Source organism: Mustelus asterias, chromosome 5 (genome assembly GCF_964213995.1).
Source record: "Mustelus asterias chromosome 5, sMusAst1.hap1.1, whole genome shotgun sequence".
NCBI classification, from domain to species: Eukaryota; Metazoa; Chordata; class Chondrichthyes; order Carcharhiniformes; family Triakidae; genus Mustelus; species Mustelus asterias.
This window is the reverse complement of record NC_135805.1, coordinates 139911197-139935408: the sequence shown is the minus strand read 5'-3', so window position 1 is coordinate 139935408 and position 24212 is coordinate 139911197. Positions and strand designations below refer to the sequence as shown.

The window sequence follows — 24212 nt, the reverse complement described above, 5'->3', positions numbered from 1 at the left end:
GATTATCTGTTTTCCAACTAGCGAAGCTCTGATTTGATATGACAGCTGGAAGTTGTTGCCTAAGAACACAAGGAATAGGAGCTAGAATAGCCTGTTTTGTTCTTTAAGCCCATTCTGCCATTTACTTGACTGATCTATCTCCATTCCACCTTCACACACTATCCCCATTTCCCTGAATTTCAGTACCTAAAAATCTATCAATCTCTTGTCCTGGATATACTTGATGACTGAGCATCTGCAGCTCTGTTGGGTAAAGAATTTCAAAGATTCACAACCTTTTAATGAAGGAATTTCTCCTAATCTCTGTTTCAAATTACCAACCTTGTTTTCTGATACTGTGATACCTTGTTTTGGATTCCTCAGCCAGAAGAAACATTTTCTTAGCATCTACCATGTCAAGTCCTTTAAGAATGTTACATGTTGCATTAGATCACCCCTCTAAACTCCACAACGAATATAGACATAGTCTTAATTTCTTCTCTTTGGACAATCCCCTCATCCCAGGAATCAATCTAGCGAACCTTCATTTCATTCACTCTAGGACAAGTATGTCCTTCCTTAGGTAATGAGATCATAACTATACTCACCAAGGCCCTGAATAATTGGGCTAAGTTTTTTTTACTCTAATCCCTAGATACTGTTAAATGCAAACATTTTCCAATCTGTCACATTCAAAACACATCCTATTTTTATTATTTAATCAAAGTGGATAATTTCACACTGTCATATTGTATTCCATTTGCTACATTCTTGCACATTTATCTTGGCTGTCTATGTCTCATTGCAGTTTTTTTATATCCTCCTCACTGCTTACTTTCCTACCTAACTTTGTCTGATCAGTAAATTTGGATACATTACACTCAATCTCTTCATTTAAGCTAATATATTGTAAATATCTAAAGCCCAAATACAGATCCTTGCGACAGCTAGCCTGTCAATCCAAATATTGTCCTGTTTATTCCTACTCTTTTTTTCTGTCCATGAACCAATCTTCAATCTACATTAATATTATCCTCAATCCCTAATTTTCTGTAATATGCTCTTACGTTGCACCTTATCAAATGCTTTTTGAAAATCCATCTACACTATACCCAGGGGTTTCCCTGTATACATCTTGCTACTTAAAGCCTCAAAAGCTCAAGACTATTTCCCTTTCACAAGTTGTTTTTTCCCTGCAAGACCACGTGCTAATCTATGCGAGGTTCATTGTCCTTGGATCCAGAGAAGAATGATGTGGAGATGCCGGCGTTGGACTGGGGTAAACACAGTAAGAAGTTTAACAACACCAGGTTAAAGTCCAACAGGTTTATTTGGTAGCAAAAGCCACACAAGCTTTCGAGGCTCAGCCTCGAAAGCTTGTGTGGCTTTTGCTACCAAATAAACCTGTTGGACTTTAACCTGGTGTTGTTAAACTTCTTCCAGAGAAGAAAGCAGATGCTGCTATATCTCTGCATTTTAATCTGGTGAAAACTGCATTCACTGGGGTATAATGTCCCAGATGCTGCAGTTTTATTGATGCAGAAACTGTCAACATGTGCTTCATTGACCTGTGAAACTGACAGAAACTTCTGGTGTTCGCACATTCACAATTAAAAGTGAAAAACCAGAAGTTGCTGTCAGTAATTCCCTGTTATTGCACAGGGGTTGCTGTTGAAACTTATGCAGATGACAGCTTATATTAATTTTTCAGAGGGGCTGAGAAAGTTAAGTCTTTCCTCATTACAGCAAGCCCTTATCCACAGTGACATCCTTGTAAATCTATACTGCACATTTCTCTTACTTTTATACGTTTCCAAACATGGCTCATAATAACTGAGCTGATTGTCTGTGTGGAGTTTGCCTGTTCTCCTTGTGTCTGTGTGGATTTCCTGCGGACATACTGGTTTCCTCCCACAGTCCAAAGACATGCAGGTTAGGTGGATTGGCCATTGTGAATGGGCAGGTTATGGAATAGGGCGGAAGGGATGGCCTGGGAGGGACTCTCAGAGAGTTGGTGCAGATTCAACGGGCTGGATGGCCTCCTTCACTAGGGGGTGCCTATCCATGCATTTTATTTCCTGATTTGCTGTCTGTGAGAATTCTTCATCTGATTGCCCTCTTACCTTTCTCAATCACTGTTGCAGAATTCTTGGAGATCCCCTTGACTTGTTGGGAAAGGGGAGAGACAATGCTACAGAGATTGCTAGATCTTTGTGAGCTGTTTTTGATGGCAGTGGCACAACTCATTACTTCGTCATTGACTCCAAAATCTGGGTCTGTGTATGACTGTTGTAAGAAGTTTAACAACACCAGGTTAAAGTCCAACAGGTTTATTTGGTAGCAAAAGCCACACAAGCTTTCGAGGCTCTGAGCCCCTTCTTCAGGTGAGTGGGAATTCTGTTCACAAACAGAACTTATAAGACACAGACTCAATTTACATGAATAATGGTTGGAATGCGAATACTTACAACTAATCCAGTCTTTAAGAAACAAAACAATGGGAGTGGAGAGAGCATCAAGACAGGCTAAAAAGATGTGTATTGTCTCCAGACAAGACAGCCAGTGAAACTCTGCAGGTCCACGCAACTGTGGGAGTTACAAATAGTGTGACATAAATTCTGATTCTAGGATCGCATGATAAAGACTCAGGAGGAAAAAAGCAGAAATATTTATGTGAAATAGTGTGACATAAACCCAATATCCCGGTTGAGGCCGTCCTTGTGTGTGCGGAACCTGGCTATCAGTTTCTGCTCCGCGACTCTGCGCTGTCGTGTGTCGCGAAGGCCGCCTTGGAGAACGCTTTCGCCACAGCGAAAAACCGCACCGACCTCCTCAGAAGACAAACACGGGACACAGTGGACAGAGTACCCTTCGTTGTCCAGTACTTCCCCGGAGCGGAGAAGCTACGGCATCTCCTCCGGAGCCTTCAACATGTCATTGATGAAGACGAACATCTCGCCAAGGCCATCCCCACACCCCCACTTCTTGCCTTCAAACAACCGCACAACCTCAAACAGACCATTGTCCGCAGCAAACTACCCAGCCTTCAGGAGAACAGTGACCAAGACACCACACAACCCTGCCACAGCAACCTCTGCAAGACGTGCCGGATCATCGACACAGATGCCATCATCTCACGTGAGAACACCATCCACCAGGTACACGGTACATACTCTTGCAACTCGGCCAACGTTGTCTACCTGATACGCTGCAAGAAAGGATGTCCCGAGGCATGGTACATTGGGGAAACTATGCAGACGCTGCGACAACGGATGAATGAACACCGCTCGACAATCACCAGGCAAGACTGTTCTCTTCCTGTTGGGGAGCACTTCAGCGGTCACGGGCATTCGGCCTCTGATATTCGGGTAAGCGTTCTCCAAGGCGGCCTTCGCGACACACGACAGCGCAGAGTCGCGGAGCAGAAACTGATAGCCAGGTTCCGCACACACAAGGACGGCCTCAACCGGGATATTGGGTTTATGTCACACTATTTCACATAAATATTTCTGCTTTTTTCCTCCTGAGTCTTTATCATGCGATCCTAGAATCAGAATTTATGTCACACTATTTGTAACTCCCACAGTTGCGTGGACCTGCAGAGTTTCACTGGCTGTCTTGTCTGGAGACAATACACATCTTTTTAGCCTGTCTTGATGCTCTCTCCACTCCCATTGTTTTGTTTCTTAAAGACTGGATTAGTTGTAAGTATTCGCATTCCAACCATTATTCATGTAAATTGAGTCTGTGTCTTATAAGTTCTGTTTGTGAACAGAATTCCCACTCACCTGAAGAAGGGGCTCAGAGCCTCGAAAGCTTGTGTGGCTTTTGCTACCAAATAAACCTGTTGGACTTTAACCTGGTGTTGTTAAACTTCTTACTGTGTTTACCCCAGTCCAACGCCGGCATCTCCACATCATGACTGTTGTAGTCAGAATTATACTGGTAATGCACATTCTGTGAAAGTTGTGTTGTTAACCTTGCTGCTCATGAACAACTAGTACTTGTTGTTGACTTGATGAGGGTTTAAACCTTCCCTTCTCAGATGTCTAATCAAGTTTCTGATAATGGAGACATATCGTAAGTGTGCTTTATATCCAGATTCTAAATATGTAATCTAAAGTAATAATAAGATCTGCTGTTCATACCAATTTGTGGGTATAGCAAGCTATGATGGACATTGTGCAGAACTGCTGAATGATATATTAGAGTGGGACAGTGGATGGAAACTATAATTCAATGCAAAAAGGAGATCCAATTTAAGTGCTGATATTTTAAATGGAGTAGAGGAACAGTTGAGTAGATGCACACATCATTAAAGTTGTCAGTGCAAATAGATCAGGGCATTTGAAAGGCTAGCAATTAGAATGCATTCTATGATTCAGATACAAACACAAGGAGCTAATGTTGAACTTTTATAAATCCTTAGACTGCTGCTGGATTAGCCATGGGTCAGCCATGTTAGGAAAGGTATAAAAGTAAGAGAAATGTGCAGTGTAGATTTACAAGGATGTCACTGTGGATAAGGGCTTGCTGTAATGAGGAAAGACTTAACTTTCTCAGCCCCTCTGAAAAATAAAACCTAGCTCAGGTATCGAAGAGCGGATTCTACCACAGTGGGTTGACTTGTTTCCAAACTCCCATTGCTGTAAATAGTATCCTACGGTACATTACACATTTATGAAAATGACCGACAGAAAAGCTCAGCTGATCCTTCAAGTCTGTCTACAGTTTGACAGCAAAAAGATTTTTATTTCTCCCCCTCCCCCCTCAGGAAGTAAGTCACTTGTTACAGCACAGAAACAAACCATTCAACACATCAGGTGAGAGCTGATGTTTTACTTCACAAAATAACTAATTTAACTCTGTCATGATCACATCATTATCTTTTTAATATTTTGATTTCAACCTTATTCTGCTTAAAATAATGTTTGTGGCAGAGCATGCCACATTCAAGAACCTACTCTAAATTGATACTTTCCTCACTACTTGATTACTTGTGTGATCGCCTGACCAACCAGGGCCCAGCAGGCTGCAACTTAGCAAAGGTCTACCCTACTATTGTTAGGGTGGTGGAGTTGGACTTGCCAGGACCCAAATGCCTGCGATTTGAATCATGAAAATGTTAGTGTAATGTTTTAATTGCAGCCTTATTTATTAATTTTGCTTTGTTATGGAAATAGCTTATTGAGTTAATAGGGGTTTTTCAATTGAGTGTTTCTAGTTTAAAGGATGCAGCAGCTGTACCCATTGTGATTCAAATCCCATCGACAGTTTGGTGTTGTAAGATGTAAACGTTTTGATTTTCTTTGTTCCTGTTTGGACATTATCGTTACAGTGCATCGGTCCACAAAGGAGGATCTGTGGGAAGTTTGGTCAGAAATCTCAAAGTTCCCAGATTCAGTTTTACTTTGCGTTTTGACATCAGGACATATCGATATGTTTATATATTATATATTTGTTTTTGATGTATTACTGTGAATTTATTTGTTACTGCCTATTTATTCATTCATTTATAGTCTTAAGCCACAGTTTGATTATAGTGCACATAATACTGCTTTCTGAAATTGGAGATCATTAGAGTTTGTGATATATAAGCTTAATATATCACAATAGTTTCTGTTCAACTCCATGCCATGCTACATTACCAGATATTGCATGAGTTAACTCACAGACCACAATCAGTAAGAATAGGCAACGACATCTCCTCCATGATTATCCTCAACACCGGTGCCCCACAAGGCTGTGTTCTCAGCCCCCTACTATACTCCTTATACACCTATGACTATGTGGTCAAATTCCCCTCCAATTCGACTTTCAAGTTGGCTGACGACACTACCGTAGTGGGTCAGATCTCAAGCAATGATGAGACAGAGTACAGGAATGAGATAGAGAACCTGGTGAACTGGTGCGGCAACAATAATCTCTCCCTCCAATGTCAACAAAATGAAGGAGATTGTCATCAATTTCAGGAAGCGTAAAGGAGAACATACCCTTGTCTACATCAACGGGGATGAAGTAGAAAGGGTTAAGAGCTTCAAGTTTTTAGCTGTCCAGATCACCAACAACCTGTCCTGGACCCCCATGCCGACACTATAGTTAAGAAAGCCCACCAATGCCTCTACTTTCTCAGAAGACTAAGGAAATTTGGCATGTCAGCTACGACTCTCAGCAACTTTTACAGATGCACCAAAGAAAGCATTCTTTCTGGTTGTTTCACAGCTTGGTATGGCTCCTGCTCTGCCCAAGACTGCAAGGAACTACAGAAGGTTGTGAATGTAGCCCAGTCCATCATGCCTCCCATCCACTGACTCTGTTTACACTTCCCGCTGCCTCGGCAAAGCAGCCAGCATAATTAAGGACCCCACGCACCCTGGACATTCTCTCTTCCACCTTTTTCCTTCGGAAAAAAGATACAAAAGTCTGAGGTCACGTACCAACTGACCCAAGAACAGCTTCTTCCCTGCTGCTGTCAGACTTTTGAATGGACCTACCCCACATTAAGTTGATCTTTCTCTATGTCCTAGCTATGGCTGTAACACTACTTTCTGCACTCTCTCATTTCCTTCTCTATGAATGGTATGTTTTGTCTGTATAGTGCGCAAGAAACAATACTTTTCACTGTATGTTAATGCATGTGACAAATCAAATCAAATAAATCTCACTCAAGATCATGGGGAACAAATAATGTATCTGAGTATGCACCAGTGGTGGAGACAGAAATTCTGAAATCGTTATGGTTGAAAGGAGGAGGGCATTAATGAACTAAGATGTGGAATTGGCTTTCCTCATCTGCAACTATGTTGTTATCAGTTTCAGCTGAAGTTGATCCCAACTTTAGTTTGTAATACCATTCCTCTGAGTTTCTGTGTTACCCGTGACATGTTGTTGAGTCACCGCTTGTATTCACAATGGGTATTATTATTAGTTATAACCAGGCAGTCAGTTAAAAAGGACCAAGTCCATTTTAAATATATTACATCGTGTTACTAAATTAATTCTGAAAATGTTAATTTATTTTATGGTTCTTTTACTCCAATATATAATTTTCCCCTATGATCTTGGGTAAAATTTAACACATGCAATATTCTGTAAGGTAGCATGTAGGTGGTGGATGGAGTGCTGATCAAGCATTTTGATTTGTTTTGGATGATGTCAAGGTTTTTGTGTTGGAGCTTCACTGATCAAGGTGTAGGAGTATTCCATTGCACATCTGACTGGTGCCTTATAGATGGTGGCCAGGTTTTGAAGAGCAGGAGGTGAGTTATTTTCTGCAAAATTCCCAGCCTCTGACCTGCTCTTTTAGGTGCAATATTTGTATGGCTGGTCCAGTTAAGTTTCTGATCAATGGTAACCCCCAGAATGCTGCTGATGGGGGCGATTCAGCAATGGTAATGCCTTTGAAAGTCAAATAAGAAATAATTAGAATCAGTCTTGTTCAAGATGGTTATTGCCTGCTGGTTCTGTGGCATGAATGCTACTTTGCCACTTATCACCCCTGTATCTGAGAAGTTGTGCACAGTTCTGAACAGTGTAAAATCATCAGTGAAAATCCAATCTTCTAACCTTAAGTTAGAGGGAAGGTCAGTGATGAAGCAGCTGAAGATGATTGGATTGAGGATGCCACATCCTAGGTTGGGGGCTGAGATGATTGGCCTCCGACAATGGCAACCAACTTCATTTGTGGCTTCAACCAGGGGAAAATTTCCCCCATTTCTTATTGACTTTACTTTTGCCAAGACTCCTTGATGTTGCACTTGGTCAAATATTGCCTGATGCCAAGGCCAATTGTTCTCACTTCACTTATGGAATTCAACTCTTTTGTCCATATTTGGATTATGATGTTGGCTGAGTGAACGAGAGTGGTGGTGAATAGTGGCATGCCAGACTGAAGGAAGGTAGATAGTGTGTTTCCCGAGTGCCAGTATTAGGACTGCTGCTTTCCTTGATTAATGATCTAGACTCTATTCTGTGTAACTTGGGTGAACACAGTAAGAAGTTTAACAACACCAGGTTAAAGTCCAACAGGTTTATTTGGTAGCAAAAGCCACACAAGCTTTCGGAGCTCTAAGCCCCTTCTTCACCTGAAGAAGGGGCTTAGAGCTCCGAAAGCTTGTGTGGCTTTTGCTACCAAATAAACCTGTTGGACTTTAACCTGGTGTTGTTAAACTTCTTACTGTGTTTACCCCAGTCCAACGCCGGCATCTCCACATCATAACTTGGGTGTACAGGGCATAATTTTAAAATTTGCAAATAATGCAAGACTTGGAAGTATTGTGAGGAGTGGGTCAAAGTGATAGACATCTAGAGGGCATAGGCTGGTGGAATTGACAAAGTAAGAAGTCTCACAACAGGTTAAAGTCCAACAGGTTTATTTGGCAGCACTAGATTTCGGAGCCCCAAGCCCCTTCAGGTGAGTGAGGACTCGTGTTCACAAACAGGGCATATAAAGAGACAAACTCAATTTACAAGATAATGGGTGGAATGCGAGTCTTTACAGGGAATCAAGTCTTAACGTTTCAAACAATGTGAGTGGAGAGAGGGTTAAGCACAGGTTAAAGAAATGTGTATTGTCTCCAGCCAGGACAGTTAGTGAGATTTTGCAAGCCCAGGCAAGTCGTGGTTACAGATAGTGTGACATGATAGTGTGACACGACAACGCAGAATCGCTGAGCAGAGACTGATAGCCAAGTTCCACACACATGAGGACGGCCTCAACCAGGATCTTGGGTTCATGTCACACTATCTGTAACCCCCACGACTTGCCTGGGCTTGCAAAATCTCACTAACTGTCCTGGCTGGAGACAGTACACATTTCTTTAACCTGTGTTTAACCCTCTCTCCACTCACATTGTCTGAAACTTTAAGACTTGATTCCCTGTAAAGACTCGCATTCCACCCATTATCTTGTAAATTGAGTTTGTCTCTTTATATGCCCTGTTTGTGAACACGAGTCCTCACTCACCTGAAGGGGCTTGGGGCTCCGAAATCTAGTGCTGCCAAATAAACCTGTTGGACTTTAACCTGTTGTGAGACTTCTTACTTTGTCAATTCCACCAGCCTATGCCCTCTAGATGTCTATCACTTGATTACCTGTAAAGACTCGTATTCCACCCATTATCTTGTAAATTGAGTTTGTGTCTTTATATGCCCTGTTTGTGAACACGAGTCCTCACTCACCTGAAGAAGGGGCTTGGGGCTCCGAAAGCTAGTGCTGCCAAATAAACCTGTTGGACTTTAACCTGGTGTTGTGAGACTTCTTACTGTGCCTACCCCAGTCCAACGCCGGCATCTCCACATCATGGAATTGACATACACATGGCAATGACATTTAATGATGTGGAGATGCCGGCGTTGGACTGGGGTAAACACAGTAAGAGTTTTAACAACACCAGGTTAAGGTCCAACAGGTTTATTTGCTACCAAATAAACCTGTTGGACTTTAATCTGGTGTTGTTAAAACTCTTGCTGTAATGACATTTAATACAGAGAAGTGTGATGTGCTGAATTTTAGTAGGAAGAACGAGGAATGACAATCTTAAAGGCTATAATTCTAACCGGGTGCATATGTACACTGACCACTGAGAGTGGTTTAAAAGGCAAATGGTATTCTGGGTTTTTAAATAGAGTAAGAAGTTTAACAACACCAGGTTAAAGTCCAACAGGTTTATTTGGTAGCAAAAGCCACACAAGCTTTCGGAGCTCCAAGCCCCTTCTTCAGGTGAGTGGGAATTCTGTTCACAAACAGGGCATATAAAGACAGAGACTCAATTTACATGAATAATTGTTGGAATGCGAATACTTACAGCTAATCAAGTCTTTAAGAAACAAAACAATGTGAGTGGAGCGAGCATCAAGACAGGCTAAAAAGATGTGTATTGTCTCCAGACAAGACAGCCAGTGAAACTCGGCAGGTCCAGGCAACTGTGGGGGTTACAAATAGTGTGACATGAACCCAATATCCCGGTTGAGGCCGTCCTCGTGTGTGCGGAACTTGGCTATCAGTTTCTGCTGATAGCCCATATAGAAATATATGAAATAGAGACAGAGAGTACAGAAGGCGGAAATGACAGTGCACCTCAACTGTCTGGCTCTTGGCACCATACTTTAGGAAGAATTTGAAGACGCTGGAGAGGGTACAGAAAAGATTCAAGAAAATAGTTATGTGGATGAGAAGCTTCAAATATATGGATAGTTGTTCTTCAAGGAGAAGAGGAAGTTGAGGAGATTTGATCAGGGTGTTCAAAATAATGAGGGACCTGGACAGAATAGATAGAGAGAAACTGTTTGCATTGGTGAAAGGATACACTGATTTAAAGTGATAGGCAATCTGAGGTGACATGAGGAAAAGCAATATGCAGTGAGTAGTTAGTGCCTGAGTGCTGATGGCAGTTTCAATTGTGGCTTTCAAAAGATAATTGGAGAAACAATTTGCAGGACCACAGGGAAAAAGGACTTGGTGAGTTCTTCCAGAGAGCTTCCTCCTTTGCTGCAATCTGTCTGATTTTATTATTCTAGTCGGCTGGGGTGGTAATTGGCTGGGTTGGATTGGTCCTATTTTGGGAACAGGACTTGCCTGGATAATTTTCCACGTTATCAAGTAGATTTTGTCGCTGTACCGGAGCATCTTGACTAAGGGCATGGCTAGTTCTGAAGCTCATGTCTTTAGTACTATACAACCAGGATGTTGACGGGGCATTGCTTTATCCAGTACATTCAGTATTCCTTGATGACATAGTGTGAATTGAATTGTCTGAAAACTGGCATCAGTGATGGTGGGGACCTCAGGAGGAGGGTGAGATTGATCATCCACTCTGCACTCTGGATGAATATGGCTGTAAATATCTGAAAAGAATAACCAGAATCAACAATCTTGTGAAATGCTTTTACCCTGGATTGCAGTGATTCAAGATGAATGTTCATGACCACCTTCTAAAGGCTACTGGGAAGAGCAGTAAATGTTGACCTTGCTTGTGACACCCATATCCTGAGAATTAACAACCTTCTGCATACCCCTAAAACCATTTCTCAGAAACTACCTTTTGAGGCTGAAGAACCTGTCTTCAGCCTTTCCCCATAACTCCAGCACTAGCATGCCTTTGTTACTTCTTGGTGACCAGAACCTAATACAGCACTTGTTGCACAATTTTATCATGGCTTTGTCTGACTTGCATTCTGCTGTCTTCACAGTTTAGTTAGGTATTGTGTATTGGCTTCTTGTAGTATGGCCTTACTTTTTGAGGAGATCAAATACAGATTAGATGATCACTTTACCAAGCGTTTCCTTCTGTCCTTAATCTTCTTGCCACTTGTATCTTTTGCCTTGATTCCATTCCTGACTTCTCTGATTTTGCCCTTCTTTTCTATTCCAGTGAAGATCATGCAAGCTCAAGGAATGTACCAGCTCATCTTTTACTGGACACTTTTCCACTCTGTGCTTAACAAAGACCTTGTGTGTAGTTCCCATTTTCTTTGTGGCAGCAGATACTGGGAGTGTAGGGTGTGTGTTGATATTTGAGGATGGGGCAAAGGATGTGGTTCAATGATTTGGATGCATTCCCTGGTGATGAAACACCATACTGATGCAGTATTTGACACAACTGATGTTGATCTATTTTCTTCTACCAGCCTCTGGGCCACTGACGCTTTACCATTTTGTTGTGCTTCCCATTCGATTTGCCTTTCTCTATTTAGCTGCTTTAACAGTCTCTGTTGTGTGAACATCTCTTATTTCTTTCCGTATGCCTTCCTTTGTCCCATGCACCTATAACTTTAGCTACCAATTATTAGGGCATCCCATTTCAAATATATTGTTGGTGCGTCCATGACTGCTGGTCCCATCCCATGGTTAAATTTGTGATGCAGCTTCCATGATTCTCTTACTGCCACAGATAACTGTCAGCGCACTTCAGTCAATTCCAGTCCTCACATTTTGCTGGCTGTAGTGAAGCTGTGTGTTAGGCAACTGCTAGTCTGTATTGCTGGTACATTCCAATTTTTCCCCCAGCATTTATGGGCTGCTGGTCAAACTTATGAGCTGCTTTTCCAATGTCTCAAGATCAAGAATATGATGAATGGAAGAACAAAAGAAAGCAGTGGACATTTCCAGTAATTTCTGTATTGCTTGAAACTCAATTTTTGTACCTTTTCAGCGGCACGGTGGCAAAGTGGTTAGCACTGCTGCCTCTCAGTGCCAGGGACCTTGGTTCATTTCTGGCCTCAGGTCACTGCATGAAGTCCGCACGTTTTCCCCGTGTCTACATGGGTTCCCTCCGGGTGCTCCGGTTTCCTCCCACAGTCCAGAGATGTGCGGGTCAGGTTGATTGGCTATGATAAATTGCCCCTGAGTGTCAGGGGGACTAGGAGGGTGTATATATATATGGGGTTACGGGGATAGGGGCTATAACCCCACATATTGTTGTCGGTGCAGGCTTGATGGGCTAAATGGCCTCCTCCTGCACTGTAGATTCTACTAGCCAGTTGGCTCAGAGCAGCTTGATTGCAGAATTAAAAGGATATCAGCTGCAGTTTTAAGCTAGACACTTGGAGAACAAGGGAGGAAATAGAGACACCCTGTATTCCTTGGAAAAGATTATTGCAGGAAACTTTCAAAAGGAAGGGTTAAGTTTTCTATTTCACACACACTTGGGCTTTAAGCAAGTGGTATTTTTTAAAAATTTGTTACTCGAGCCTTAAAGTTACAAAGCCTATGCTCAGAATGGAGCCGGCAAACCCAAATCCATTCCTTGCTTGCTCCAAAAACTGAATTCCGAAACCAATTGAATCCAATTCATGGCCCTCATAAGAGAGACGAACAAGATCCAAGCTGACAAGATAAGGCATTGCACCCATCTTGGGTTTGATCTGACACTTGATCTTAGCCAAAAGGCCGAGCAGTAAATGGTATTATTTCCTGTTCTGTGGTTAGATATAAATATGTTGCCATCAGAAACTGCATTCATGTTTACCATGACGATAAAATAACACCTTTAATTCTGAGTTACTGGCATTGTAGTAGCACTTCATGATTTTCTGCATAAAATTAAACTTAAAGTAGGTTTCATTCCTATATAGCATCTAATTTAGAAGTTCAGCTTTTCTTGTGACATGGCAGGTTTTATAAATATCAAGTCATGGAGCATAAATTAATAGTTGCTTCCTCATGACTGAAATTAGTTATAATTGGGGACCGGCTATAAAGGATATCAACTGCAGTGAGTGAATTTAATTGTGAAGTATTGAAATCCCAATTCACATGGTGGAATTACTAAATGCCATTTAATGAAGATCCTCAGTTCTAAAATTATTTGATTCTTTTGTGAAAAGACAAAATGGGTTAGGATGCTAGGAGCTGCTGCATTCAGTTAGAAGTAGGATTTATCATTGAACTATAGAATCCCTACAGTGCACAGTGCAGAAGGAGGCCATTCGGCCCATCGAGTCTGCAAAAACTCTCTGACAGAGTATCCACCCAGCCCCTCTCCCTGCCTTATGCCTGGAACCTCACATATTTACCCTGCTAATCCCCCTCACCTAAACATCTTGGAACGCTGAGGGGCAATTTAGAATGGCCAATCCGCCTAATTCACATCTTTGGACTTTCGGATGAAACTGGAGCACCTGGAGGAAACACTGGAGGCAGACACTGGGAGAACACGCAAGCTCCACACAGTCACCCAAGGCTGGAATTGATCTAGGGTCCGTGAGACAGCAATGCTAATCACTCTGCCACCGTGCCACCCTAAATAATGGGAGATAGAAGATCTAAGCATGACGCACGTGACAAACTTGTAGTTTCTCTGAATTGTGTTTCTTATCCTTGCTGATTTGATTGGATCATTTAAGATACAGTAGTTTAATGACTGGTAATGCAACATACATTCCAATTTCAAAAATAATAAAAATTCATCAACTACAATAAAATGACCGACTTGAGGACACCGCAACGACCTATAAAACAAGCAGTTATAGAGATGTTGTAATTTAAACTGCAGCTGAATCTTACCCGAGATTCCTTCACCTGGTTAGTACAAACATATACAATACATGGACATTTAAAGGGAAAATTCAAATATTCCAAATGCAAAATTGATGGTGGATTTAAACCTTACTGCTGGCTTAATCCCTGCAGTCATGATGTGGAGATGCCGGCGTTGGACTGGGGTAAACACAGTAAGAAGTTTAACAACACCAGGTTAAAGTCCAACAGGTTTATTTGGTAGCAAAAGCCACACTAGCTTTCGGAGCTGCAAGCCCCTTCTTCAGGTGACACCTGAAGAACGGATGCTGCGACAACGGATGAATGAACACCGCTCGACAATCACCAGGCAAGACTGTTCTCTTCCTGTTGGGGAGCACTTCAGCGGTCACGGGCATTCGGCCTCTGATATTCGGGTAAGCGTTCTCCAAGGCGGCCTTCGCGACACACGACAGCGCAGAGTTGCTGAGCAGAAACTGATAGCCAAGTTCCGCACACACGAGGACGGCCTCAGCCGGGATATTGGGTTCATGTCACACTATTTGTAACTTCCACAGTTGCGTGGACCTGCAGAGTTTCACTGGCTGTCTTGTCTGGAGACAATACACATCTTTTTAGCCTGTCTTGATGCTCTCTCCACTCACATTGTTTCGTTTCTTAAAGACTTGATTAGTTGTAAGTATTCGCATTCCAACCATTATTCATGTAAATTGAGTCTGTGTCTTTATAAGCTCTGTTTGTGAACAGAATTCCCACTCACCTGAAGAAGGGGCTAAGAGCTCCGAAAGCTTGTGTGTCTTTTGCTACCAAATAAACCTGTTGGACTTTAACCTGGTGTTGTTAAACTTCTTACTGTGTTAATCCCTGCAGTCAGGCTGTACCCTTTAGTAGATGAGCCTATGGTTGCTCCAGAGCCACCTCTACATCTGCTGGGTGATTGGAATAGAGAGATTGATTTGGAATAAAAGTATCCTGCGTCCCATATTGAGTCCACATCTGTTAGTTCAATTTTCCAAACACGTTTTCAAATATTATCACAAGTGATTTTTTAAAAATCTGAAGCTTCACATGGGTTTTTCTGGTAGTGTATTTCACTGAGAATGGAGAAACAATCTCAGAAGTAATGTGAGGATACATGTTTCGTTTGCACTGTCGTGTTGCGTTAGTGGTAAGTGATGGAGGTTGTTGGCTTGTGATGTTTCCATTTCACTTGAATGTGTCTTGCAAGAACAAGTGCTTTGTATGCAACAGATAGTTTTGAATTTAATGGCTGTTAAAGTACCACCGAAAGGATTCCACAACTAATGAGACAAATGAACACTTGATCTATTTTTGGTATTGATTGAGGGAAGAATGTTAGAACACCTGAAAAATTCTGTGTTCAGTTAGCACCACGATATCTAACATCCATTTCAACCAGTTGGACAGGCAGACGGGAGCTTCATGTCTTATTTGAAGCAGGACACTTCAAACAAGGTTGGCTCAACTTATAAACTTGAACTTCCAGTAAGGGTATTAAACCTACAATCTTGTTACACAAGAGGAGATTGCCAGCAAACTGATGCAGTGTGGCTATGTTTTGTTATGATCTACTGAGCTTCTGTAGTTAATAATTTCCAGTACAAAAGCATGCCTGATTACATTACAGAAATATTTTAACTTGACAAGGAATATTTGGGAATAAAATCACACTTGATTTTTTAATTGTGATTTAAACTTGTGACATTTCAGAACGTGTCAGATAAAAACTGAGAGAACTGTGGTTTTAAAGCAAAATGATAGATTTAGTCAAAGCATCAGTGTTGCCTATTCATCTATTAGATTAATATGGGTCGAGTGGAATATTTAGTCAGGATGTTCTGGCCTTCATGAGGTGTGGGGCAGGCTTGATGAACCAGCTTGCAGGGAATTCCATTTGTTCAATTTTATGTTGATTTTATGTCCAAAGATGTGCAGGTTAGGTTGATTGGCCATGCTAAAATTTTCCCTTAATGTCCTGAGATGTGTAGGTTAGAGAGATTAGTGGGTAAAATATGTAGGGATATGGGGGTCGATGCAGACTCGATGGGCCGAATGGCCTCTTTCTGTACTGTAGGGATTCTATGATTCTATGTGCATATTCTATCCCCTGAGAAGTCAGTTTATTACTTTCTATCCCATTCAATCTCCCTTTCATTTCCTTTCTCTGTGGTATTCTACATGTATCAATATTTGCGCTTCATCTGATTTGCTCTATAAGCAGAATTTCTCCTTTTTTTCATTGAGCTTTCTCCTTCCCTTCTTTTCAAGCCGACTTCTGTCAAGTGGCACCCTTGCAAGTTTGACAATTGTAAAAGCAAAAGGGGACGGCAGACAGTTTGTTTTCACTGTGTCTCCTTCTGTGATGTTTCACTGTTTCTTGGAGAGGGCTTCATAATTGATCAGCTGAGTCTATGGTGAGTCTTTGTTTGTTGTATACTTCACAGTAGTGTGTTAACAATAGATATTAAGAGTCAGAAAACCCCTTTTAAGTTCATACCTGGGTTAGTATGTGTGGAAACTATTTTTTCTCTATATGAAATGCTATAATTCAAGGAAGAGCTCTGATCTTACTTGAGAATTGCATTCAGATTTCACCCTCAAAGCTTCTTATGTCTTTCTAATTCCTTCCCATTTTCACATTTTGTCTTCAGAGGATCTTTCAATTTGGTATCCTCATTCAGTTTACCTTTCTCTGATTGGTTTGTGTTCTTTGCCATACATGCTTTTGTCCAGTTGAGTTTTCTTCAGCCTCTGCATTCTCTGTTTCTTTAGACTATGGAAGTACAGCATCTGAAGATCTTACCTTAAACGGTAGAATCTTAATGGAAATCTACCTAGGCCAAGGTTCCTTAGGAATTTGGCTTGAGACAGAAAGAAATAATACACAGTTTTTTGATGGAACCATGAGAATTACTTTAATGTGGCTGATTGTTTTCAAGTTGGCAGTAACTATTTGGGAAATTGATTAAATGTGGAATTTTGTATGAAAGAATATTGTTTCGTTAGCTTTTAATTTTTGCTTATTTTCAATCTCACACCAGTTAACTTGGTATATTCTGCAAAATGCTGTCTGCTACAAAAACAAATATTTCATATTCATTTAAAAAGCAACTGCAGGCACTTTTTGGGTGGGGATGAAACTATTTTTTCTGATTATTAGTTTAGATATTTTATTAAAATGCTTTGTACCCCTACGGAGGTAAAGTTACATTGTCGCAATCTAATATAATGGGTTTTCTTGAGCCAAGTGTTCAAAATTGAGTGGAATCCGTTTTTTTTTTCACTCACCCAAATCGGCTTTTAACCATCTCATTTTTAAACATGAAAAAATATTAAGGGAAAAATATGTTCAGGCTTTAAAATCGCTGTGTTTTAAATTTAAGATCTCACGCGAAGGCAGTAGGCCCTAATACTCTGCACTGCCAAAGATAATTTGGTCTATACCATGAGCCAAAGGATTGGTGTTCATTCAAAGAATATTTGCGGCATTTTATTTGCATTTTATGTAATTGAAAGAGATCAAAATTAAATGTCTTAACTGTTTCTAAAAACAGTGGAGGTGATTCTATTATGCCACCAGCCATATACATTTTCTATGTATTCACTAATTTCAAATCACACTTATAGGAAAATCAAGCCATTTATGTTTTTAACATAACCTCTTGGTTTGCAGCTTTCAAATTCCTCAACTCCTGTCTTTTTTGGAATCAAGCAAAATAGAGTTTAAATTTTATTGGCCATTTAGGATTTATGATGAAAAATTGCTTCACACACAGGATTGTGAATCTGAAATTCCGTATTCCAGAGCTTTAGATGATCAGTTGAGTCTGAGGGTGCAAGTCAATAGATTTTTGGGCACCCAAAAAAACAAGGCTATGGGGAAAAGGTGGAAAAATGAAGTTGATGTGAAGGTTCAGCTATGATATTTTTGAATAGTGGAATAGACTGGAGGTGCTATATGGCCTACCTCCTGTCCGTATTTCTTATGTTCTTATTCTGAAGAGCTACTTCTTGACAGTTATGATTTTTTTTTTAGGTCAGAGTTGACTGCCTGGAGAGGTTCCTCACTCTTTTCTACTGCCACAGAGGAAATCTGGATGCAACAGAAGTCATCAGATTCAGGTTAGCACTTTATGAGATCTTTGTGCACCATTTGTCAGGTTTAAAAGAAACCTGGTCAAATTACACCTTGAATTGGAGAAAAATGTGTCTCAGCCTCAAAATACTTGAAAGCTGTACTGCCCATATCCTAGTCCAGTCTCAAATTCTACTGATCACTGTGCTTGACTTATGTTGGCTTCTGGTCTCAAATTTAAAATTTCCAGTATGTTTAAATCATTTCATGGTCTCCCCCTTCTGGATCTGTGACCTATAACTGTCAAACAGCCTGCTTGAACTCTGTTTCTGTGACTCCAGCACAGTGGTGGGCAGCCTATGGCCCATGTGGCCCACCAGGGTTCTGAGTGTGGCCTGTGAGACATTTTGTTGACCGTTGCCCATCTGCCGGGTTGCCAGATTCCCCTGGTTTCCGTCCACGTAGATTTTTCTCTGTCATTATGACTAAAGTGATGCACGTATAGCAAGGGCATGTGAAGGGGGGACATTGACTGTTCGAGCTGTGCACTCCCTCTGTCCATTCAAAGCATTCAAAGCATAAATATTTATTTTATTTTCACCATTTGAAGTTGATAAATGTTCTATTAATATATGAATGATTAAGCATTTTCTATAACTCGCAATTAAATATTTGTATGTATTAAATATATTCGGTCTTATTCATGGGATCATGGTTAGTGCACATGCCTGATCTCAATCTTGTGGCCCACAGAGATGATGGAGGGCCACCCATTCAGACCACTCACTAGCGTAGATTGTCTGCCCATCACTATTCTGGCCTTTTGTGCATTTCCCCTCCACTGTCCTGCCCTGACCATTGGTAACTATGAAGAATAAAAGTTCGTACTGTTACAGAGATTTAAAAAAAAACACATTGCCCATTATTGAGGCAGCAAAGAGGCAACTGTTTTGGGCCTCTTTTCAATATTTGTTTTCTATCTCGTCTAAATGATTTGATAACTGTTCCCATAAGCAGACTGAGTTTCTTGTGACTAAAGTCTGAGTTTTATTCGCTGTTCAGTTAGGGCTAGTTTAGGGCACTGCAAACGAGTAATCCTGATCATGCATTGCACATTGAAAAATGTATTGGTTGCTTCTCTTTAGCTTGGATGGTGAAAACTGTCACTTCATGCAACTAAATGTATTATACCTGCATCTGTAAACAAGAATTAGTGCACAATAAAATTGCTTGCTAGTGTAGGGATTTGGACTCCTATACAAAACCTCAGAGTTAAAGAATTCTTGTCAAGGAATAAACATATTAGCTAAATTACTAATGTAAAATGCAAACTGACATGGTTTATTGGACACTTATTATTTTATTAGTCAAAGCATGGGACGGTATACAAATTCATCAAGTATGGGTCTTTCTTTCCCTTGGATCCTGGTACTTATGAGGTCTTCTAATTTTGGTTCCTTGAACCTGGTTTCTAGCCAACTTAATTCTAAACATCTTTACTTTATATTACACTTATTGCCCTCAACAGAATTCAATAACAGTATTTGGCTTGGTCCTAACTTAGTGTTCATTAACACTTTAGGAAAGAAATACAAAACTATTTCTGAAAGAGTCTCTAATCAGACTTCAAGTCTGTTATGTGCTTAATGAGAAATCTCTGTCTTAGTTAAATACAAGTTTGTTTGATAATTCTAATTCATTCCTATGTGTCGAAAGTTTAGCAAGTTTACCTAGTGTAAACATTGTGATATTTGGTGTGTTTTTAAAATCAAAGGATGCTATTGCTTGTTCTTTCATTTCTACATTCTTGGTTTGTAATGTAGATTTGACCCACCCTACAATGAAAGCTTGGGTTCTAAATCTAATGAGTCATTACATTGAAGGCGAAGATAGAAAATCTTGCTATTTGAATAAGATAAGGGAGTTCTTCTGGTAGACTAACATTCTTCTCTCAACCAAACCTGTCAATAGATTTGTACTTTAGTGTGGTAGGAAAAGCTTACAATGAGATGGCTCTTTTGATTATCCATCCATAAGGTCATCCATTCGATGACCTTAAGACCATAAGAAATAGTAATAGGAGTAGGCCACTCGGCCCCTCCAGCCTGCTCTGCCATTCAATAGGATCATGGCTGATTCCAACATACCTCATGTCCATTTTTCTGCCCTTGACTCCCTTACTGATCCCTTCTGAGATGCTGAATGGAGAAAAATGATCCTTCTGCAGTAGACTTTAGTGGGCAGGTGGAGGTCATGCTGTCCATGATCTGGAATCATGGTTGCAATTGAAATTTGGGTCTTTCCTTGTCTTTCATTTATGGAAATGGGTGAATGGACTGTCCATGTTCTATGCAGGTTTGGTTGAATCCAGGATCTCTGCTGTTGGGTCAGTGATGAGGTACTGTTTTTATTTTGTATATGTCCCGTGATTCCATCCATCTGGGTAGTAGGTTGATATCAGCTGCAGGAATATTAGTTGCTGTTTGCCAGAATAGCTGGCACATTTTAAGCACTTTCTTGGCAGGTTTTTCAAGTTTTTGTGAATGGAAGGTTGATGCTGCTTGTAACTTTTTTTTTTGTTATTGGAAGCATGAAGGCACTCTGGAAGAGAACTGAAGTCCATTTAGTTGGCATGTACTTGTTCTTTGAAAAAAATCCTGGAAACTCCACCAGTATTAGAAAATATTCAACATGTAAATTGTCTTTAGCTTTTTAAATACATTGATTTTATGATGTATTTTTTCATCATATATTTGACAAATATATTTCTGTGGCATTGGATACTATCATTCAGTCATCTTGCTGGATATCTTTTCAGATGATCTGATTCACTTATTTCCTCCTCCTTTAAAATGCAGCAAAATTGTATCATTGCAAATGGATTGTAAATTTGAAAGAGGATGTGAGTATAGCATTTTGACACCATTTGCAGTAGTGTTAAAATCCTGAATTATATTAGTGCATTTCTATCTAAGCTTTTATGCTTCTTTGACACATCATGCTCAGACTTTTTGCCCATCAAACTACTGTTTAAAGTTGAGAGATGCTTGATCATGCTATCGGTTATTGAAGTAGCTCAGTTATTATGTGTTTGGAAGCAGAAATAAATCTAATCTGATATCTGTTATCAAAGATATGCTCAATGAACACGTACAACATTGCTGCTCTTCAAGTTATATAATAAACATCTTTTTGGGATAGAATTATGTACAATTTTCTATGTCCTGCACCCATGACAGTGACAACTTGCAGTTACATTGATGTTTTACTCAGAAAAAACATAAAATGTAGGCTTGCTGCCAATTATATATTTCCTGAATTATTCTCTGCATGTAAGAAACTCAGTAGCAACAACAATTGAACCTTCACTGAAGCTGCTGTTACAAGTCTTCCTACATGATGAGACTTACGAATACATATGTGAAATTAACTGGGTGTTGATTTTTTTTTTCCTTAACCGAAAGACTAGCACATTTTCGGATGAAATAACTTTTTTCTCAAAACTTTGCCTAAACAAAAGGTAATTTAATTAATTAATGAGGTTCAACCCAAACTTGACATTACCATTTTGTCAATTTAGGTCCATCATATAGATGCGCACTATTAATAATGAATGTCACCACTTCTGTACAAAAGTTTATCTTCAAGCTCAGATGTAGTAGCAAACTTTCAACTACACTAATGTTTAACATGTCCAGGATGCAAGATCATATTTCATTAACGATGTAAGAGTACCAATTCCAGTTGGGATGTAATTGGAAAATTGAAATTATGCCTGCGTGTGTATCATGTTGCTGAGATGTATCTACGCAAAATTTTCTAATCTTATTTGTATTTGCGGAATGTGAACTGCTGGTAAACAATGGAAAATAGTATAAATAATCTGGCCACAAGGAAAATGACAAACTTCCACCACATAATCCATCTTTAAGTTTGAAAATTTAAGCTACAAGCCATCTAACTGTCATATCTTTACAGACAAACTCATTCATGTGGATAGCATGGCTGTCAGTAACAGAGAACTAGTTTAATCCAGTTTTACCATATATTCATACATTCACGCATAGCCACAAGAGGGGCTGTCTTTTAAGAAACAATTCCACTGGCATTCTGCCCATATTAGTGTGTGGTGTATTATAATAGGTAAACTAAAATCTTGCTAGTCTGTGATCCAATGAAAACTGATTTTTCTTCGGATTTGTCTCTAACATTTGCTTTACAAGAGCCTATTTAACAATTTTACAGTGTGCTCTGCTACTGCATTGGAAACAGGATGACACATTGGAACTTTAGTTTGTTTTACCCCATTCATTCTCATATATTGTGCAAATTCTTCTGAACAAAACAGAGGTCCGCTGTCAGGCACAGTTTCCTCTGAGAACTCATAAGTAACAAACAAACTATGCAAACTATCTATATAAAGGCAAAATATTGGGATGCTGGAATCTGAAACAAAAGCAGAAAATGCTGGAAAATCTCAGCAGGTCTGACAGCATCTGTGGAGAGCGAATAGAGCCAATGTTGAGTCTGGGTGACGGGGGTACATCCTGTTTTTTGCTGCTCCCACAGTCTTTAGCCTGATACAGAGCCCTTATAACCATCAGGCTTTGCTGGTCTCTTCACTTTGCTTGTGCCCTTATGAATACCAATCAGACTACAGTACTACATTTGTGGTCCCACTAAGGCCCTGTACAGCTGTAGCAACACTTTCTTTCTTTTATACTCTATTCCATTTGCAATAAATGCCAACCTTCCATTTGCCTTCCTGATCACTTGCAGTACTTGCACACTAACTTTGTGAATGTAGCAGGACACCCAGAGCCTTTTGTACCACTGAACTTTATAATCTCTCTCCATAATATTGTACTTTTCTATCCTTCCTACCAAAGTGTTCAACCTCACATTTTCCCACATTATACTCTATTTTGCTAAATTTTTGCTCACTCTCATAAGAGTCCACAAAGGGATTTGGATTGGTTATGTCCTCTTGACAACATACTTCCCTACCTATCAGCAAATTTAGCTAGCATATATTTGATCCCTTTATCCAAGTCATTTATATCGTTTGTAAATAGTTGAGGCCCGAGCACTGATCCCTGTGACACTCCTCTAGTTAGTTACAGCGTGCCACCCTGAAAATGACCCATTTATCCTTGCTTTCTGCTTCGTACACACATGCTGCTATGCTACCACCACCTCCATGAACTCTTATTTTGTGAAGTAATCTTTGATGTGGCATCTTATTAAATGCCTTTGGAAATCCGAGTACGCCACATCCGGGTTCCCCTCTATCCACCTTGCTTATTGCTTCCTCAAATAACTAATAAATTAGTCAAATGAGCTGAACAAGCTAGGTATCAAGAAATGGATGAAGATGCTGGATACAATAAAGGTTATGTGTCCTGACAGCATCTTGACAATAGTCCTGAAGACTTGTGCTCATGCTGTAACAGTGCCTAGTCAGGCAGTTCCAGTATAGCCACTGCATTGGCATCTACTCAACAATGTGGAAAATTGTCCAGTTTTGTCTTGTCCACAAAATATAGGGAAATCCAATTGGGTCATTTGCTACTTCAACATCAGAGTACTGTCAATCATCAGCAAAGTGCTGAAAGGTGTTGTCTATTGCTACTAAATTGTATTACTCAATAATAATCTGCTCACTGACACTCAGTTTGGTGAGGTAAAGTGAGATGAACTGACCTTGATATGGAGGCAGCATTTGACTGACAGTGGCATCATGGAGCCTGAGCAAAATTGAAGGCAATGGGATTTGGGGTGTAGTCATACCTAGGACAAAGGAAGATGGTTGTGGTTATTGGAGGCCAATCATTTCAACCCCAGGGCAATGCTGCGTGTTATCAGGACAGTGTCCTCGGCCAGTCAGCTTCAGCTGCTGCATCAATGATCCAACCTCCATCATAAGGTCAGAAGTGAGGATGTTTACTGTTAATTGCAGTGTTCGGTACTATCCGTGACTCGTCAGATACTGAAACAGTCTGTGCCTGTATGTAGCAAGATCTGGATAACATCTAGGCTTTGGCTGATAAGTGATAAGTAACATTTGTCACCAAGTGCCAGGCGATGACTATATCCTTTTGACATTTAACGGCCTTACTATTAGCAACATAGAAACTAGAAGCAGGAGTAGGCCATTTG

At 40.3% G+C, this 24212-nt stretch overlaps 1 protein-coding gene across 3 annotated transcripts in view; it reads left to right on the top strand.

Moving 5' to 3' along the window:
- Nucleotides 1–24212, top strand: part of lyst (lysosomal trafficking regulator) — a 263182-nt gene that overhangs the window by 42869 nt on the left and 196101 nt on the right. For 2 of the 3 annotated variants that reach the window (XM_078213387.1, XM_078213385.1), the window contains exon 2: nt 18015–18100. In XM_078213387.1, coding sequence (XP_078069513.1) covers nt 18015–18100 — 86 coding nt within the window. Of the gene's footprint in view, nt 1–16246; nt 16393–18014; nt 18101–24212 lie in introns of all 3 variants that reach the window. The other variant, XM_078213386.1, reaches the window with a different exon arrangement.